The sequence below is a fragment of the Mandrillus leucophaeus genome, unplaced genomic scaffold, assembly GCF_000951045.1.
Source record: "Mandrillus leucophaeus isolate KB7577 unplaced genomic scaffold, Mleu.le_1.0 Scaffold7, whole genome shotgun sequence".
Classification (NCBI taxonomy): domain Eukaryota; kingdom Metazoa; phylum Chordata; class Mammalia; order Primates; family Cercopithecidae; genus Mandrillus; species Mandrillus leucophaeus.
In genome coordinates, this window is record NW_012107585.1 from 956,351 (window position 1) to 976,316 (window position 19,966).

The 19,966-nt window shown below is 36.7% G+C and overlaps 1 protein-coding gene across 1 annotated transcript in view; it reads right to left on the reverse strand.

Moving 5' to 3' along the window:
- Positions 1-19,966, reverse strand: part of MED13L (mediator complex subunit 13-like) — a 324,163-nt gene that overhangs the window by 147,772 nt on the left and 156,425 nt on the right. Inside the window, exon 3 of the mRNA XM_011964393.1 lies at positions 12,242-12,326. Coding sequence (XP_011819783.1) covers positions 12,242-12,326 — 85 coding nt within the window. The remainder of the gene's footprint in view (positions 1-12,241; positions 12,327-19,966) is intronic.

The window sequence follows — 19,966 nt, forward strand, 5'->3', positions numbered from 1 at the left end:
CAATTTTTATAGATGAAGAAGCTGAGGCACAGTGAGAATGTCATCCAGATAATAAACAGCAGAGTTGCACACAAGCCCAGGTATACCTGATCACAGAGCCAGGACATCTAATAATTAGCATACACCAACTCTCATGCTGTCACATTTTCCCAATTCTTTCCTTATTTCTTAAGTCCAAATGTACCTTGTAAATTACAGGTCTATTTAATGTGATAATGTTTCTTTATTCTCCAAAAGCCATTGTTAAATTGAAGGTATATCTTAAAATTGATAATGCTAAGAATAAAAGCAATAGGGCACGTAACAGGTATGGCATCACATCAAACACTGAACAGTCTTCCAGTAACACACATCCTCACTTAGAAAATACTGTTTTTAAAAATATTTATTTCCTCATATTATGTCTTGAAGGTCAGAATTCAAAAGAACCATTTATCCAATAACAAATTGTAAATTTACAGTGTACAGAAAGAAAAATCCAAGGCTATAGACAGTATAATATGAAATAAAAGCAGATAAAATATCTGTGACTAAAGAGGACAATGTGTGAAAGTTTATCTGCTCTTCTATCAAATAAGTCACAAATTCTATATGCTGACTTCATTCCAGAAAAAACAAACAAGGTCTGGAGGGTGGAAGAGCAGTGCACAGTCAAGACCACTTAAGGACAAAAGCAAAAGGCAAAAAGGCTGATGAAAACGCTGTCAGAGAGTCCAACACTGTATGAATAGATCTCCTTGAGTTCCCACTGCAGGTCACATTTCTTCATCAGGCAATGTCAACAAAAGGTTGTTATACACAAAACAGCCATGGAAAATACTAATGCTTCAATCTGAAAACCATGTGTTTCCAAATGAGAGTCACAGATAACTTACATGATTTTTCATTTGCTAATGAGATTCCCTGTGATCGATGATTTCCCACACAATGAAAGGAAAACATGACAGCAGAGAATTGCATGAAGTAGTGTTTTCACTCAGTTTTTTAAGTATTGTGGCAGAGATGGGAGATACACAGAGTCCCTCCAAGATTAGGCAGTATAGAAAGTATTTCCACACGGTTATAGGAAGAGATGAGAGAGAAGGTGTGCCTTTGCTAAGGAAGACCTAACTGATACATGGGAATATGTTGACTCAACAGTAGCCTATATAGAGGCACAAAGTCCTTGGTTCTCAAACGTTTTTGGGTCATGGATCTACAGTTTTTTAAAAAATTGGCGGGGCACGGTGGCTCACCCCTGTAATCTCAGCACTTTGGGAGGCCGAGACGGGTGGATCACCTGAGGTCAGGAGTTTGAGACCAGCCTGGCCAACATAGTGAAACCCCGTGTCTACTAAAAATACAAAAATTACCTGGGTGTTGTGGTGGGCACCTGTAATCCCAGCTACTCGGGAGGCTGGAGCAAGAGAATCGCTTGAACTCAGGAGGTAGAGACAGCAGTGAACCAAGATCACACCACTGCACTCTGGCCTGTGTGAAGAGGGAGACTCCGTCTCAAAAAAAAAAAAAAAAAAATTAATGAGCTAGGCATGGTGGCTCAGGCCCGTAATCCCAGCACTCTGGGGGGCCAAAGTGGAAGAACAGCTTGAGGCCAGGAGTTTGACACCAGACTGGGCAACACAGTGGAACCCCGTATCTACAAAAAACAAAAATTAGCTGGGTGTGGTCACGTACACCTGTAGTCCCAGCTACTCAGGATTCAGGGATCTGAAGTGGACAGATCACTGGAGCCCAGGAGGTCGAGGCTGCAATGAGCTGTGATGGCACCCTTGCGCCCCCGCCAGGGTGACAGAGCGAGATCCTGCCTCAAAAACAAAACAACAACAAAAATTAATGAAAGTCATTATAAATTCTTTCCTCAGAAAAACGTGTGGAATAGCAAAACATCGTTCACAATTACATAGGGTTGGTAAACTATGAAGCATGTCCTTGGCTCTGAATTTCTATATTAAATACTACCACTAATGTCTATTAACCCTGCTTTGGCCTGAAATCTCTTTCTTCTCCCTTCTCCTCTAATTTGAATTCTATTCATTCTTTCTGTCCCGAATCAAGCCTGCACACTACTCTAACATCTACAAATCAGCACTTTCACCACTGAGTTGTAATGATTAAGTTCTACAGCTTAAAACTATCAGATAAAACTGATAGTTTTGTCAGGGAATAAAGTACAGATGGTGTCTGTCTTATTCACTGACAATATTCAACAAATATTTAACTACCCATTATGTAACATGCTTAAATGTATGCTCTATATTGGGAGGTGCTCAATAAATATATGAGAAATGAATGCCATATACCAAGGAGTATTTTCCTATTCATGTAATGCTGGTATTTTTCTTGTTTATAATCAGTAATCATGGGTAGTCTTGTACAGTTAGTTGAATTTTCTTATGTGTATGTATTCTCGCTAATGCAGCATTGGTGTTTGAGGGGGAAAAAATCTACGAATTTCACTTCTTTATAGCCCATCATATCCCACTGAAGATTAAAATCATAGCAGAGTCATAGACACTAAAAAATGTTTAGTATCACCAGCACTGCTGCCCAAATGCTTTAATGATATTTTAAAGAATATAATTTGCAAATCTTTTAATGACAGATAATTCTAAGATATAAAAGTTACATCAGAAATATAATTTCCCATTTTTAAACTGTATCAATCTTTGAGGGTCAAAATTTATACTTAACTTCAAAAATAAATAAGTCAAGCAGACACACTCCATCTGCCAAAAATTGTTTCAAATCAATATCATCATAAATAGTGCTAAGACTATGTATCAATTAACCCTGGTTCTCTACTCAGTAAGTAATCCCAGTCATTATTATTGAGATTTTCTGAATGACTTCACTTTCCAAATATGATATAATGCTGTAAAGTAGTATAATATTATCTGGCAAGATCATTGTGATGCCAGATTTACAAAATGGTCTTTAAGCAATAGGAAATTATTTCTGTTCCCAATCCCCGCCACTTCCCCAAAATCACTGTTTCAAAAAGAAAAGAGCTGCTGAAAAATGAAAATGAAATCAGGCTGTGTGTATGTGTGTACCTAATGTTTCTGTGTCATGCCATATGGCTCTGAATAATTAAGCACAAATGCAGCCTGATTCCAAAGTTGGCACCCCCAAACTCTAATCCCAAAGCCACAGGCAGATCTGACGTAAGATTACAAATGTCACCAGAGCAGCCACAGCCTAGCTCAGGAAGCCATTTCCCAGATGAGACAGTTGGGAGGTATAGAAGGCTGCCCACCACTAGCTCTGTTCTTTTCTGGGCCCTTCAAATTATTTAAGTATGACAGTTTTGATAGATTTCGCTATCATAACCGCAACAAAATTACATCTTCTGTTAACCATGGAGTTACAGGGCAGTTCATATAGAATAATTTTACATTACTCCATACTAGAATACCTCCACCAGCATCAAAGCCTTTTGCTCACCATTCCAATCCAAATCAAACATATATGCAAAGAAGTCTCCTTCCTAGAAACTACAATGCTCCCAAATCCTAAGCAAATAAAATAAACCTACATAATCAAGCGGCTGAAGAAACTTTTCCCAAGTGATCCCTATATTTTCATTTTCTTTTTCTATTGAGACAGAGTCTAGCTCTGTCACCCAGCCTGGAGTGCAGGGGTGTGATCTCGGCTCACTGCAACCTCTGCCTCCCAGGTTCAAGCGATTCTCCTGCCTCAGCCTCCTGAATAGCTGGGATTACAGACACGACCCCCCATGCCTGGCTTATTTTTGTATTTTTAGTAGAGATGGGGTTTCACCATGTTGGTCAGGCTGGTCTTGAACTCCTGACCTCATGATCCACCTGCCTCAGCCTCCCAAAGTGCTAGGAGTAAAGGCATGAGCCACAGCGCCAGGCGATCCCTATATTTTCATTACTTTAGGCTACTACTGTGCTCTGGTGGATATCATCTCCTCTCGCCAGGCAAGCCCTATTAATCCCATCCTCTCTAACATGCCTGTCCGGTTAGCCTCTTTCACAGGCCTAGCCTCACCTGAAATGTCCATTCTAATGTAATTTCAAAAACTTTATCTCTCCTCTAGTTTTATATTTTTAGTGTCTAATCTCATTCTCCAACTACCAAATTATGTACTTACTTATTTATGTTTAGAGACAGGGTCTCACTCTGTTGCCCAGGGTGGAGTGCTGTGGCAGATCAGAGCTCACTACAGCCTCAAACTCCTGGGCTCAAGCCATCCTCCTGCCTTGGCCCCGCAGAGAGCTGGGACTACAAGTGCACATGTCACCACAATCAGCTAATTTTTATTTTTTATTTCTTTACTTTTATTTTTATTTAGAGACGGGGGTCTCACTTTGTCGCCCAGGCTGGTCTCAAACTCCTGGCCTCAAGCAATCCTCCTGACTCAGCCTCCTGAGTAGCTAGGCTTAGAAAGGCAAAAGCCGCTGCTCCCAGATCAATTTTGTTTTTTTTAATTTAAAGTCTTAATTCCTTCCCTTGACCAAAAAATATTCAATAAATATCTGATTAGTCTCAGGTTGAATGTTTCTTTCTAGACATTTACAAACAGACATGTGCTTTCAGTCACTTGTGTCTACGATATTTGTACTGTCTCTTTCATTAAAGTATATGCTCCTTAAGTCTAAAGACTCATTCTCCTACTTTCTTTAGAGAAATAAACACTGTTATTTCAATAAAGTTGGTATTTATTGATTACTGATTTCTTGCTCCTGTTATCACATTATACCCAAGGACACTCAATGTTACAGTATTACCTCACGATTTCTTCAACTAGGGTGGTACATCCCACCCTGCTCCAGTGAATATGTAATTCTGAAATCCCTTCACCACCACATCCAAGGCCATTGTTCATTTGCTTTTTTTTTTTTTTTTTTTTTTTTTGAGATGGAGTTTCACTCTTGTCACCCAGGTTGGAGTGCAATGGCACAATCTCGGCTCACTGCAACCTCCGCCTCCCGGGTTCAAGCGATTCTCCTGCCTCAGCCTCCTGAGTAGCTGGGATTACAGGCATGCGCCACCACACCTAATTTTGCATTTTTAGTAGAGACAGTTTCATCACGTTAGTCAGGCTGGTCTCAAACTCCTGACCTCAGGTGATCCACCTGTCTCGGCCTCCCAAAGTGCTGGGACTACAGGCATGAGCCACGTGCCCGGCCTCATTTGCCCCTCAATAATCACCTCTATTGCATCACCTGTATTACAATAACACAACATATTGAAAGATAGGAAGAGACAAATATAATGCTATTGTTATCATAATTGTAATTCCAATTTTCCCCACGTTATTTTCACTGTATTTTCCACGTAAAATATCTTAACTCTAAACACTGAATCTTGGCAAATAGAGCAGCTCTGGGCCAAAGGCAATTTTACAGCTGTGTTATAAACTATCATGGGGTAAATACACTAACAACCCATTAGTACAGCAGCAGCAGCTGACTGCTCTTAAGAGCCGTTATGTTTTGCAAATATCAGATTAAAGTCTCCCTAAGTAAGTATGGACATGATAACGCATAACAACTTCAAAAGACCCAAGTAATCTTCTCTTGTATGCAAAGCAATCATTTGCATTTTAGAGGGAAAAAAATGAGCTTTCTATTGAAATTAACTTATATATTTTATTCTAAAAAGTTAAGAAAATTTAAAGTATACTACTGCACATAATGCCAATTTGACAGCACCGTGTCAGACCTTTTAAATATTTCTACATAGCTAGAAAAGCAAGACTTTCCTAAGTCCCATATGTGGTACAAATCACTGAAGCACTAAGAAAAACTCTACAGAAGTTTTTGAACTGCACATATTTTCTGGCTTTTTAAAACCTTTTACCTCCAATATTTTATTTTGATAGAGTTAGGTGAAAAGGATATGGTATATTATGAAAACGTATACTAACTATCCCAACAAAATAACAGCCATTAGGTCTGCAATACTAAAAATGGCAAATGAAGAAACCCTTGAAAAATGACCGCAGATTTTTTCTTCCCAACATCTATTGATAGCCAAAGTACTTTCCCCTAAGGAGTGTGAGGCAATCTGAACTTAAAATACAAAGTGTAACCTTCGAGAAGTTCATCATAAATACCTAACAAAATTTCCCTAAATTGAAGACTGATGAAGAACAGTCTGAACTGGTGCATTATTAGAAAGGGGGGAAGGATAGAAAGAAGAAGAGGGGACTAGCAGAGACTCTACGTAAGTAAAAACTACATTAATGGTATTTTATCATTCTGGGCATTTTTCAAACAAAAAAAGGTAAGTGATCATTAAGAAAATAGGAAGCACACTTACTTTCTCAAAAGAGAGGAAAAACAAGCGTAATTGCATGATCTAAAACTATAAAATTCAGAATGTCTAAATACTCCCAGATACTGAAATTCTGACAAATTACAAATTAAAAAATGACAAAAAGAAGTCAATAAGACTCAAAGTTTTAAAAACCAGGTATAAATATAGCCATAGGTATGTTTCAGAAACGTATCTGTTTCAGTAACATAACTGGCCAGCTGTCTGGAAGACAGATTACAGTAACAGAAGGCGAAGATAACTCAATTAAGAGGTATGGTAGATATATTCTTTTCCCAAACGTACACTATCCCAATGTATATACTATATAAATAAATGCTATCCCTTTCTGTCCCACTGATATCAAGCCTGGCCATGTACTTTCGGTATCTTCCTACTGAAAGATGATACCTTGCCATGCATTAGATTTTAAGCTTGGTGCTGAATGTCTCGGCCAATGAAATGTGAGCAGAAACGGGGCATACCATTTCCAAGCAAAAGTATTAATGGGCGACTATGTGCTCCGCCACTGCTCTGTGCTCTCTACCATGGACCCACCAAGTCCTACTCAGGAGGGTGCCCTGTCAACATGAGTTGCGGAGGGAAGAGGATATAGTACTATAATCAATTACTCACAATGAACACGAAATAAACCTCTATTGGATGAGCTAGTAAGATCTTTCAGGTCTTCTGTTACTACTGCATAACTGAGCCTAACCTGACTGAATACTTCATAAAATATTTATGGTATCCTGAAGCAGGCCAAAATGAAGAGAATGTGACCAATCGGATGGATATCTGGAAGGCAGGCAAGAAAAGGCGAGGAATTCAACATTATATATTAAAAACCACAAACAGAAAAAGAAAAATTCAGGAGGGTCGAGATATCAAAAAGGCCATCACATGGATGCAGAACTGGTTGCGTTATAAATGATCCCAAAGAACAGAGTTAACAAAGAAATGAAAGTTAGAGGAAGACGGACTTCTGCTCAGTGTAAGACTTTCTAATATTAAGTACTCTTTAAAGATAAAAAGAACTCTTTGGGAAACTGTGCTTAACAAAAAGTATATATCCAGTAAAAAAGATATAACGCCGGGTGCAGTGGCTCACGCCTATAGTCCCAGCAATGTGGGAGGCCGAGGTGGGCAAATCACTTGAGGTCAGGAATTCAAGGCCAGCCTGGCCAACATGGTGATACCCCATCTCTACTAAAAATACAAAAATTAGCCAGGTGTGGTGGTGGGTACCTGTAATCCCAGCTACTGGGGAGGATGAGGCAGGAGAATCGCTTGAAACCGGGAGGCAGAGGTTGCAGTTAGCCAAGATCGCGCCACTGGACTCCAGCCCAGGGAACAGAGCAAGACTATGTCTCAAAAAAAAAGGGGGGGGAAAAAAAAGATACTATAGAAAGGGATTCCAGAATTACTTGGGCAAATGGGATTCCAGAATTAGCTGGGTAAATGGACTATGTGACTTTTAATGTTTGTCTCCAACTCTGAAAAGGTAGTATCAACACTTCTGTTAGCTAGTATCAACAGCAGTTAACCATTTATTGAGCTCTTAAAATGAGAAAGGTACTGTGCTGAGCCAAAGAACCCCTCCATCACCATGTTACTGGTGAAGGAACACGAGCTCAGCAGGCTTTAGTCACTGGCATGTGTCACACACTTAACTGGCAGAACTGAGACCCAAAATGTCTCTTATCTCTGAAGGAAGTGAAGAAAAGGACTTAAACAAACACGTACCCCGAAAAAGAGACATAAAATTAAAGCTATGTTCTCTTCTGTCTGATATCTTTATGGAAAATGCTCTTGAGTAAGTAGCAGTGACCTTTTCGGTGTTTTTAATGGACTGATGACCCTAGCTAGATATATACAATATAGTTTCAACAAACACTGAAGAGTTACAGGAGAACTGAGTAAGTGAAAGATGAAAATATTTGAAGTCACATTACCGTAGAATTTAAAATATTCTACACAGCATCAATATAAAATTAGCTCGGCACCAATCAATAGCAATGACAAATGAAATTGTATTATTCTGTGAGAAATTTCCTTAATTTCTATAGTAAAATTATTTTTCATAACTCACTTCAGCGACATTATTCTGTATACAATAGAAATTGAAGCCTTTTGGAAAGAAGGTCAATTTATATGGCTCCTGCTTAGCTGTGAGAGATTCTCAAGGTAGTAAATGAAATTCCCTTTTAATTAAACCTATCTTAGGCTTAAAAAATAAAAAGCAGAAATAATAGATCACAATACAAACTTTGTTAACATGCAAACTAAGGAAAAAACGGCTGGGGATCCACAAACACTCTCCAAGTGATAAAGTCCTTGATGATCTGTTTTAATAACCTCAGTTCGGCTGGGCACCGTGGCTAATGCCTGTAATCCCAGCACTTTGGGGGGCCAAGGAGGGAAGATCACAAGGTCAGGAGTTCGAGACCAGCCTAGCCAATATGGTAAAATCCCATCTATACTAAAAATACAAAAATTAGCTGGGCATGGTGGCACGCGCCTGTAGTCCCAGCTGCTCAGGAGGCTGAGGCAGGAGAATTGCTTGAACCTGGAAGGCAGAGGTTGCAGTGAGCCGAGATCATGCCACTGCACTCCAGTCTGGGCAACAGAGTGAGACTCCATCTCAAAACAAACAAAAAAACAAACAAACAAACAAACACCCTCAGTTGTAGCTTTCAAGCCAGAAACTCTCAATATCTACATCTTATCTGAATAGAAATGAAAAGACATAACATAAAATTGCCAGGAATTAGATAGTAAACTGTATCTCGATAAATTCATATTATACACAGATTTTTCAAAGACTACAATAAACGGTTGTACAGATATCCAATATTTTGGCTTCCCTGGGTCTCACTGGAAGAATTGTTGTGGGCCACACATAAAATATATTCTAACACTAACAATAGCTGAGCTTTTATATAAAAAAAAGGGGGGGGGGCGGAAGCCGTGCATAATTTTCATGATATCCACCACCACAGATAAGCAAGCATATATTAGTCCTTCCAACTTCTATTGACAATGAATAAACGGAGCCAACAACAATTATTTAAATTTGCTTTCCTATCTCATAAGCAGGGTAATTTTCATTCACAGAACAAAGCTACACTAAGTTTGATAAGAGAAAATTATCTTAAACAACAACAGGATTAGTACCATTTTTCAAAAGAATCTGAAGTCATCCATACAAACTGTACAAAGATGGTTTGTTTGATCATTATTTTCTAAAAGAAAAGATGTTTTATTTGTTTCAAAATTAACTCCTGTAGGAGGGTTCAAATAGAGCATTCTGGAACTACTTTAGTGAAATTTGAAAGAATACAAATCAAAGTACGTAAAATAATAAATTTACAGTGAAAATAGTTACTGGCATTAACAGTATGGGAGGCATTATGTGGCACACATGATATATATTTATTATCCAGCAAAAGCTCACAGTACATGGTGTCCTGTACTTAATTATTATATGTTAACTAAGGCTTAGTGAAATTAGGGTAACTGTCCAAGAAACAGACCCTGAAATAAAGCCAAGGAATACTAAAATTCTTTAGAACTATCCCAAACTTTATATGTCATAATTAATTTCCTGTCTTTGTTTGTTTGTTTGTTTGACACAGGGTCTCACTCTGTTACCCAGGCTAGAGTGTGGTGGAATGAACACAGCTCACTGCAGCCTCAACCTCCTGGGCTCAAGCAATCTTCCCACCTCAACCTCACAAGCAGCTGGGACCAGAGGCGCACACCATCATGCTTGGCTAACTTTTAAAATTTTTGTAGAGACATGGTCTCACCATGTTGCCCAGGCCGACAATTTTCTTATAAATAATAAAGTTTAATTTGACCTGACTTCAATTTCCAACAAAAATTCTGAATTCATGAGCTAAAAATAAATGAATTACCTGCATTTCCCCTCCCTCCCAGTTTTTCTGCTCTTCTAATTGTCTTTCAACAAAGAAACATGCTACCATTGCCAGTACAAAACTTAAAAGAATATAATTCATCTTCGCATTTGTTCGTATGCTTCTGAAAGGAATAAATCTTGATATTTAAAAAAACACACAGTGAGCTACAATTTTAAAATATACTTTGTTCCACATACCTTATAACTTTGTATAAAAAGAATTGTGCTTAAAGGTGTGTTAATTATTGCAGAGATATCAAGAGCTTTATTCTGGTACAGGATTATGGCAACAGTAAGTTTTCTACATTTTCTTGGATAGAGTTTGTGTGTACCTTTTTTGTTCTACAGTGGGAGACAGAATTACCAACTATTTCGAATACTTAAGAGTACTCAACTCTTAAATCAATGGTTCCACATTCATACTATGCCTTAGTAACAGATGATTTCTACGTCTACTCCAAATCACAGATTTGGAGGAGTACTCAGAGAAGCTATAGTTGAGAATGAGAAATAGAGGAATCTTCGGTGAGAAAAGTCTTTCTGAGCAACTGAAATAATATATCAACTGTAGCTCAAGTATCCTAAGCAGTTATATTATAGCGGTAACCACCCTAGCAAACAGCTTGGATAAGAAACTGGAAAGCCCTTTCAGCTTTGATTACCTAAAAGTACTACATATAGGTTCAGGAAGAGAAGTAAAAAGTTTTTCTCATACAAGCTCTTAATGAACCCATTCTTTGTCAGCTACTTCTCCCCTCAAAATACTATTCAGAGCCTGGAACATATCCTTATGCCAGAAAGTAAGGGGATGCTCCAAGGATGGGATCGTGTCAAAAGGACATAGGAGTGAGCCATGACAAAGAGGCTTCCTCTGACCAAACCTGGAAGAATTTAAGCACCAAAATAAATGATGGTAAAAATCAACTATAATCCATTGAATAAAATAACAACCCATGGGTTCCAATTTACATAGCAAGATAAATAAATAGGGAAATAAAATGGAAGAAAATGAAAAAGTTCTTCCTTACAACAGGATGCTGACTAATAAAAGTAGAAAGAGTGGTGGCATTTGAAAATTAACATTACAACCATAATGGTAATAAATGATTTAAGCAAGGACTACCAATACAGGCTAAAACAAATAAATGAAAATTTGATGAGAAATAGAATAATTACACAATCTCATTGTATCTGGCCACAAATTACTTATTAATTACAAATAACAAAACTGACAAAAATAATAGTTAACAAAATACTTACTAGTTTATAGCAGAGAAACTTGACAGAACATTACCTCAGTCAAGTGACAGAACATGTTAACATCACTAATAATGGGACACTGATGATATGAGCCTACTGAAAATACAACATCACTTCTATGGTATTCCTACTACTAATAAAAAGCATAACCTGAATTTAAGCATGAGAAAACTATCTACAACTGAAAATCAATATAAGGTTTGAACTCATCAAAAATATCGATGTCAAGAAAGAAAAAAAAGGCTAAGGAACTGTTCTGGATTTAAAGAGACATGAAAACTAAATATAATGTATGATCAAGGATTGAATCTTAGGGGGTTAAGCTATAATGGATGTACCTGGGACAACTGATGACATCTGAATTGAACTAGGGGTTAGATAATGGCATTTTATCAATGTTAAATTTCCTAATTTTTATTATCATACTGTGCTAACATACCTTTGTCCTTAGGAAATATACACCAAATACTTAAGGGTAAAAAAGAACATCAAGCTTGAGCTTACAAATATACAAATGGTTTAGGGAATACATTTTGAAAATAAAAAGTACCGTTAAAGGGCAGGGAATATGGGAGTTCTTTGTACCATTCCCAAAACTTCTCTAAATTTCAAATTATATCAATAGAAAGAGAAACTAAAGATTTATATAATTTAATTTTCACACTAGTAATAAATCACTGCAAGTGAAAAGTTTTTGAAAATTACAGGAAACTCTCAGTATCTAGCAATATACTTGGTTGTCTGCAAACCACTGTCTGCTGTTCCTTCTCTTACCTTTCTAACAGATTGTGGATCGCTTTGAAGAGCAGCGTCCTACATTCATAGGAAAGGCCATTTTCCCAGAGTCCTTCTTCCACAACTGAAAAAAAAAAAGAAAAAAGAAAAAAACAAAACAGTAAAAAGGACATCCAAATAAAAAGAAACTTTTGAAACATTTTTCTAAAGCAAAGTTCATGAGTTAATTTAAATGACTTAAATAATCTCACACTGAAACAGAGAGTGGAATTTAAGTATTTGCCCAAAGTTATAAAATACTTATGTACAAAAAAGAGTAATGTGTCTTGGTTTTAAAGTCTGAAATATGAGGCATGGTACAACACTCCTCCCATAAATGTCTTTACAATCTGCTTCTTGAAAGTTTAAAATCATTTAAAATTCTCAAATTAATCTACTTAAGAGTATCACAAAGACTAATTTTGTTAAAGTTCTATTTAAAGGTAAAAAAAGAATGTTACAAATTAATAGTAAAGTTATAAAATGTTTTATAGAGGGAAAATCAAAAGGAAAAAAATTCCAGAAGTGTCAGATTGACACAAATGTCTTTACATGTTTTGAAGGTCTAAAGGACATCATTTTAGAGACTGTCAGGAAATCACATCTTCCCAGAATATCAAATTTATTTCCTAAATTTATAATTTTGTTATTGTTTGACATTTTGTGAAGTATCTTGTTTGCCTCTGAAATTTAACACTGAGCAACAAGTAACTCCAACACCAAAAGAATCCAACGTCTTAACAATGCCCCATGCATTCCTAAAATTACTTTTATTTTCATAAATATATAAACAGATACAAAATGTCCTAGAAGACAATTAATTTCCTTTTAAATTACACCAGTTCAATGCAAGATAGCAAAAAATTGGAAGGATGAAAACATTTACAGAAGGAAAATTTCCTCTCTTTACTTGTTATCTTGACAAAAGCACTCAGAGGAGAAAATTCTGACAGAATTAAAACACACATTATATCCACAAGGCATATTTAATGCTTTTACCACACCAGCAGACATACCAAAATGCATCTCCATATTCTCAAATCAGACAGCATTTGAAAAACTACATTCGGCCTTTTATCTATTAGACTTTCTGAAAATTACAAAGCTGAATTTTTTTTTCTTGGTTATGTCAAATAACTTTTTGTCTTCCTGCCTATGTGGCTAATCCTGATTTACCAAATTTTCCCAAAGCAATCTCTGTCTAAAACAGTTATGTTATTTATAGCAAGAGAAATAAAGTACAGCAAAGAGAAAAACATTCCTGCTAACAACTGGAAGTCTTTGCTCAAGACAAAACATTCTGAAATTTCCAACAATGCTCTGCAGGTATCATGAATCTATGTTCCCTCTGACACATTTATCCTTTGGGTAGAACTTTTCTGGGTTTGAAAGAGAGTTACTATCTCAATAAAAAGAACACCCCACATTAATTTGCTTTTCTTTCCGAATGTATTTCACTGACCCTGAGGCACCATCAAGTTTAAGATACACCATTATTTTGCAAACCACCAGGAGAAGAGGGGAAGGTGACAAACTATAACATCATACCTAACACTTACAATTTTCACTTTCCAATTATTCAAAGAGCTCCTTTAAACTTATTGAGTCCTATTCATCATATTCCACTATTATGCATACATAAAACAGATAATATAAGCAAAATAAATTAGTTAAAAATTCCTGAAACTACATCAATATTCCAAGTCTACCTCTTCTGAATCACTCTTCAACCCAGTCACCGGTGCAGTATTTTCCTACATAATCATTCTCTGTGCCATAAAGAGTGCTGGTGATGCAGCATTTGTGAAGAGTGTGCCACTTTTATTTCCAGAGTTTTCTTCCACTGGTGACACCTATTCAGCCCACTGTTTTAAACTTCTGATATTAAAATCTTCAAATATACTTTAAAATAGGGGGCTGGATGTGGTGGCTCACAACTGTAATCCCAACATTGTGCGAGGCCGAGGCAGAAGGATTGCTTGAGCTCAGGAGATCAAGACCAGCCTGGGCAATACAGCCAATTCCTGCCTCTACAAAACAAAATTAAAAATTAGCCAGGTGTACTGGTGCACACCTGTTGTCCCAAGTACTCTGCAGGCTGAAGTGGGAGGATTGCTTGAGCCCAGCAGGGTCAAGGCTGCGATGAGCCATGATCATGCCACCACTGCACTCCAGCCTGCGTGACAGAGTGAAAGACTGTCAAAAAATAAATAAATAAAAAGGAAGGAGGGAGGGAGAAAGAGAGTGGGGGAGGAAGGGGGGAAGAGGGAGAGGGGAGTGGGGGGTGAGAGGGGAGGGGAAGAGATAGAGAGAAGGGGGGAGAGAGAGAAAGAAGGGAGATAAAAATAGAATAACAAGTCCCAATAAATCCCTAAGCCAAATTATCAACATTATGTCTCCTGCTACAACCACCCTTTTTGTTTATTTTGATATACTTTATGGCAAATCCCACTCTTAAATACTTCAGTGTGCATCAAATCATATTCTAAGCAAGGTCTGCCAATTATCTCTTAAGTCTTCTTTGATCAAGTACTGCCCATTTCCTTTTTTTTAAACATGCAGTTGACTTGGTGAAGAAACCAGATTACTTGTCTTAATATCTCATACTCACATCTAATTCCTTCCTCATGATATCATCATTTTGCAAGTTTTAATGTTGGTGTTACCTTGACCTTGTCAGAGGATGTCAAAGGAAAGTTTACAAACAGCAAACTCTCTGAAATCATTCTCAAATACTTTGTCAAATGAAATACTGAGGTGTTATAGCTCTCCAGGCATGCACTGTGGAACACTGAACAATTAACGAGCATGCACAGGCAATGCCAACTTTATCACAATTGCTGTATGGCTGACACGATTTTAATATGTCATTAAAATTTAATCCTGATTTCTACAATTTTAAAATAGAACCTAGAATAGACTTATTTCTTCAATAAAAGAACAACAACCACCAAAAAAACACTTAAGAGAGTAATTAACCAAAACCTACAATTAACATCATACTTAGTGGCAAAAGACTGAATGAACGGTAAGCATATCTGCTCTCATTATTCCTATTCCACATTATACTTGAATTTCATCCAATACAATAGGGCAAGAAAAAGAAACAACAGGCATACAGATTGGAACGGAAGAAATAATTGTCTCTATTTACATATGACATGACTGTCTATTAGAAAATCCTAAAGAATCAACAGAAAAAATCTACTAGAACTAAAACAGAGTTTAGCCAAATCACTGAATACAAGGTCAATAGACAAAAAACAATCACATTTCTATATTTAGGAATCAGTAATTAGAAACTGAAATTAAGTACCATTTACAGTAGCACCAAAACCCATAAAATCTTTGGGTATAAATCTTACAAAATATGCTGAAACTACAACACTAACAAAAGAAATAAAAAAGATAAATTGACCACAAACTAGAAAAATTCTTGATGCCAATTCTTCTCAAACCAATCTGTAGAACCAACTCAATTCCAATAAAAAATCCCTGCAGAATGTTTTATAGAAATAGACTAGCTAAGTCTATATATTTATATGAAAAGACAAAGGAACTGGAATCACCAGAACAATGTGGTAAAAGAAAAATACAGAAGTACTTACATCAATCCAGTTCTAGGTTTATTATGAATTAGGATGGAGTAAGCAAGCCAGCACAGTACTGTAGAAAGGATATACATCAATAGAACTGAGTTCAGGAATTGAGCCACAAATTCATTTTTTTAATTCAACAAAGGTGCCAAGGCAATTCAGTCAATTCAGTAAAGGAAGAAATGAAAAAGAACCTCAAATTACACAGAAAAAGTAACTCAAAATGAGATCACAGACCTGAATGCAAAACCTAAATCTGATATTTCTAAAATACATAGGAGATAAATTTTGGGAGCTTAGGGTAGACAAAAATTTATTAGATATGACACCAAAAGCATGATCCATAAAAGAAAAACTGATAAACAGAGTTTCATCAAAATGAAGAACTTCGGCTCTTCAAAAAATATGGGAAAGTTATGTTAAGCTATGGAAAAGACATGCCACAGATGGGGAATAAACAGTTACAAATCACATATCTGACAAGGACTTGTATTCAGAATACGTTACTTTTTTTTTTAATCTCAAAACTTAACTACCAAAAAAAACCACAATTTTTAAATGGGCAAAAGATTTGAACAGACGGTTCACCAAATAAGACACTAGATGAATGGCAAATAAGTATATGAAAAAGTGCTCAACACCTCATTAGTCATTAAGGAAATGTAAATTAAAATCACAATGTGATATCATTATCCATTAAAATGGCTTAAAAGAAAAACTGACAATTCTACGTGCTGATTAACATATAGAATACAGTAGCCAAAACTGTCATATTCTGCTGGTTGGAATGCAAAAACAGCACAGCCACTTTGGAAAAGGTGCCTTTGGCAATATTTTGTAAAGTTAAACATACACTTACCATACAACCCAGCAATATCCCTTTGTAATATTGTGAAATATATATTTGGTCCTGTTTCCTGACATATAGCTCCTAAAATCCTTGAAACCTCTAGAGTGCTAAGAATGTGTTTTGTACACTAGTGGCTAAAGAAATGACAGGGTGCCTAGCTAGTTTCAGGATGAGGGCTGATTATGAGGGAAATAATCATGTGACCAGAGGGTTAGAACTTTCTATCTCAGCTCCCTATTCCCCAACCCCCACCCTGACCTCTAGGGAAAAGGCTGAAAGTTCAGTTGATCACTAATGGACAATTAACAATGATTTAATGAATCAAGCCTACATGATTATGTAATGAAGCTTTCATAAAAACCCAAAAAGGCTGAGTTCTGACAGCTTCAAAATAACTGGTCACATGGAGGTTCTTGGAGGGTGGCGCACTCAGAGAAGGCATGGAAGCTCCTGCCCCTCCCTACATACCCTGCCCTATGCGTCTCTTCCATTTGGCTGTTTTCTGTACCCTGTGTAATAAACCAGTAAACTTAAGTAAAATTTTCCCCTGAGTTCTGTGAGCCATTCTAGCAAATTAACAGAACCCAAGGAGGGGGTTGTAGGAACCCCAGATTTACAGTCAATTGGTCAGAATCTTTGGAAGTCCAGACTTACTCCTGGCATCTGAAGTCCCACAGTCCTGTGGGACTAAGCCCTCAACCCGTAAGACGGGATGCTATCTCCAGGTAGGCAGTGTCAGAATTGAATTGAATTAGAGGACACCCAGGTAGTGTCCCCTGCAGAACTGATTGATTACCTGATGCAGGGGAAACACCTGGCTCTCCACCTCTGCAACATTTGGTCACAGAAGTGTTTTGTGTTGTGCGAGTACAGTAGGAGAAAAAGAGGTTGTTTTTCCCTAGAACCTTACATCCTTCTAGGTATATACTCAAGTTTGGAGGATGTAAGGTTACAGGAAAAAACAAACTCTTTCTCCTACTGTACTCTCACAACACAAAACACTTAAACAACAGCAAATGTTTATAGTAGTTGTATTTGCAAATGCCAAAACCTGGAAACCATCCAAATGTCTCTCAACAGGGGAAAAAACAATGAAATATCTATACAATGGGCTACTACCCAGAAATAAAAAGGAACTTCCAATGAAAGAAAAAATATGGATGAATCTCATTATTCTAAGTAAAAAGAAGCCATACTCAAAAGACTATATGTTGTATGATTCATTCATACAACATTCTCGCAAAAGGCAAATTTAAGGTACTGTAAACTTTTCAATGGTTTCCAGGGATGGAGGTGGTGAGACAGGTTGATATCAAAGGGACACTGGAAATTTCAGGTGTGACAGAACCACTCTATATCTTGATTATAGCGGTAGTTACACACCTGCATACATTTGTGCAAACTTGCAGAAATATTATTTACTAAATCATGTATTACTTACTACATATGGTAAACTTTACTCACAATCTTTTACTGTTCTAAATTATGAAAACTCATTTTACTATTGGGCCAAGTTTCTAGACTTAAACCATCATGAATATGCTAATATTGACCTCTTTGTTTTCTTAGTGTTGAAAATGAGAACAGCATGTAATCAAAAGGACTCCTACTCTAAATTTATATATAAAAAGCATTTTTTTTTAATCCAAAAGACTTGGTATTTCTGTGATTAACCTGCATTCATAAAGTATTAAAAGCAAAAAAAAAAAAAAAAGGTTGAGCAATTAACAAGGAAATTCAGACTGAAGTAACTGTTCCTAGAGCCCAACGTACCACAGTTACATTCTTTACTTCATATCAAATACTGTATATGATGCAAATGTAACAAAATATAAACACCTTAAGGCAATTTTTTAATTTTTTGAGACAGGGTCTCGGTCTTTCACCCAGGCTAGAGTGCAGTTATATGATAACAGCTCACTGAAGCCTCGACCTCCCAGCCTCAAGCAATCCTCCTACCTCAGTCTCCCAACTTGCTAGGAGTTACAGGCATAGGCCACCATGTCCAGTTACTTTTTTATTTTTTTGTAGAGATGGGGTCTTACCATGTTGCCCAGGCCCAGGCTGCTCTTGAACCCATGAGCTCAAGTGATACTTCTACCTCAGACTCCCAAAGTGCTGGGATTACAGGTGTCAGCCACTGCATCCAGTCAAAATTTTTATTTTTTAAATGCTAAAAATTATTTTGAAAAATAATTTTACGGTCATTCTCATCTGTTCCTTTATATTCTATAAATATACAACATATAAATTAACACAAAGTTTGGCCACTAAGTTAATATAAAATAGGAAAGTAGTAACACAAAATAAAACAAATCATACTACATTAAGCCCTTTCTAGGGAAAGTATACTAAAGCTTAGAAAACAAGAGAAAATTATAAATTATAAGTTAACAAAATTTAAATATAAATCAGTAGAGATAATTTTAAAAGTATACAGTGTTTGGATTTAAATTTCCTATGTCTTATATATGGTACTCAAAATTACATACTAAAGATTCAAGAGTAATCAATTGATTATGAAAAAAATTATCATAAGCCAATAACCACTCTAATAAATACTATCAATTTCGGCTATGAAATTAAGGATAATGCATTAATTTGCTGCCTCTTTCAATCTACCATCACTAACAAACACATTTGTCAAGCAAAATGTAAATCAGACCATCCCTTTGTTTCTCATGATCAGAGTTTCCAAAAATATAGGAACAGCATTATATGTTTCAGTAAATCTCTAAAATTTCAAAATAAGTTAAATCTGCAAAGACATGCTTGGAATCTAATAACAGATAATTTGATCAACATTAACTAGACAACAGTTCTTGACCGTGTTACGTGTCAAGCACCAGGCTAGGAACCAGGAATGCTCTCAAAAAGCTAATACATGTACGTGCAAACCACTGGGAGGCAAAAACTATTCTGAATACTTTGCAGAACAGTTACTAAGCACAAAATGTCTTATATTTTAAATTAACAATTAAATAACATATAATCAAGGTTGGTTTTCTATCCAGAAAACAATCGTTCTTATTTTATTTTATGTGCCAAGCTTTGAATTAGGCACTACATATAAATGGGGAGGAGGGGGAGACTACTCACCACAACACTATGAGACAAAGTAAGAGACATCCGGCACACTTTTGTCACTCAGTGTTGGGCTTCTTCCTTATCACTATCATTAAGAGTCCTGGTTGGGATCAAATATAATCACCCCTAACGGAAACTAAAAATACTGATTCTCTCTTTTCCATCATCTCCTACAGTGTAGACAAGGACATA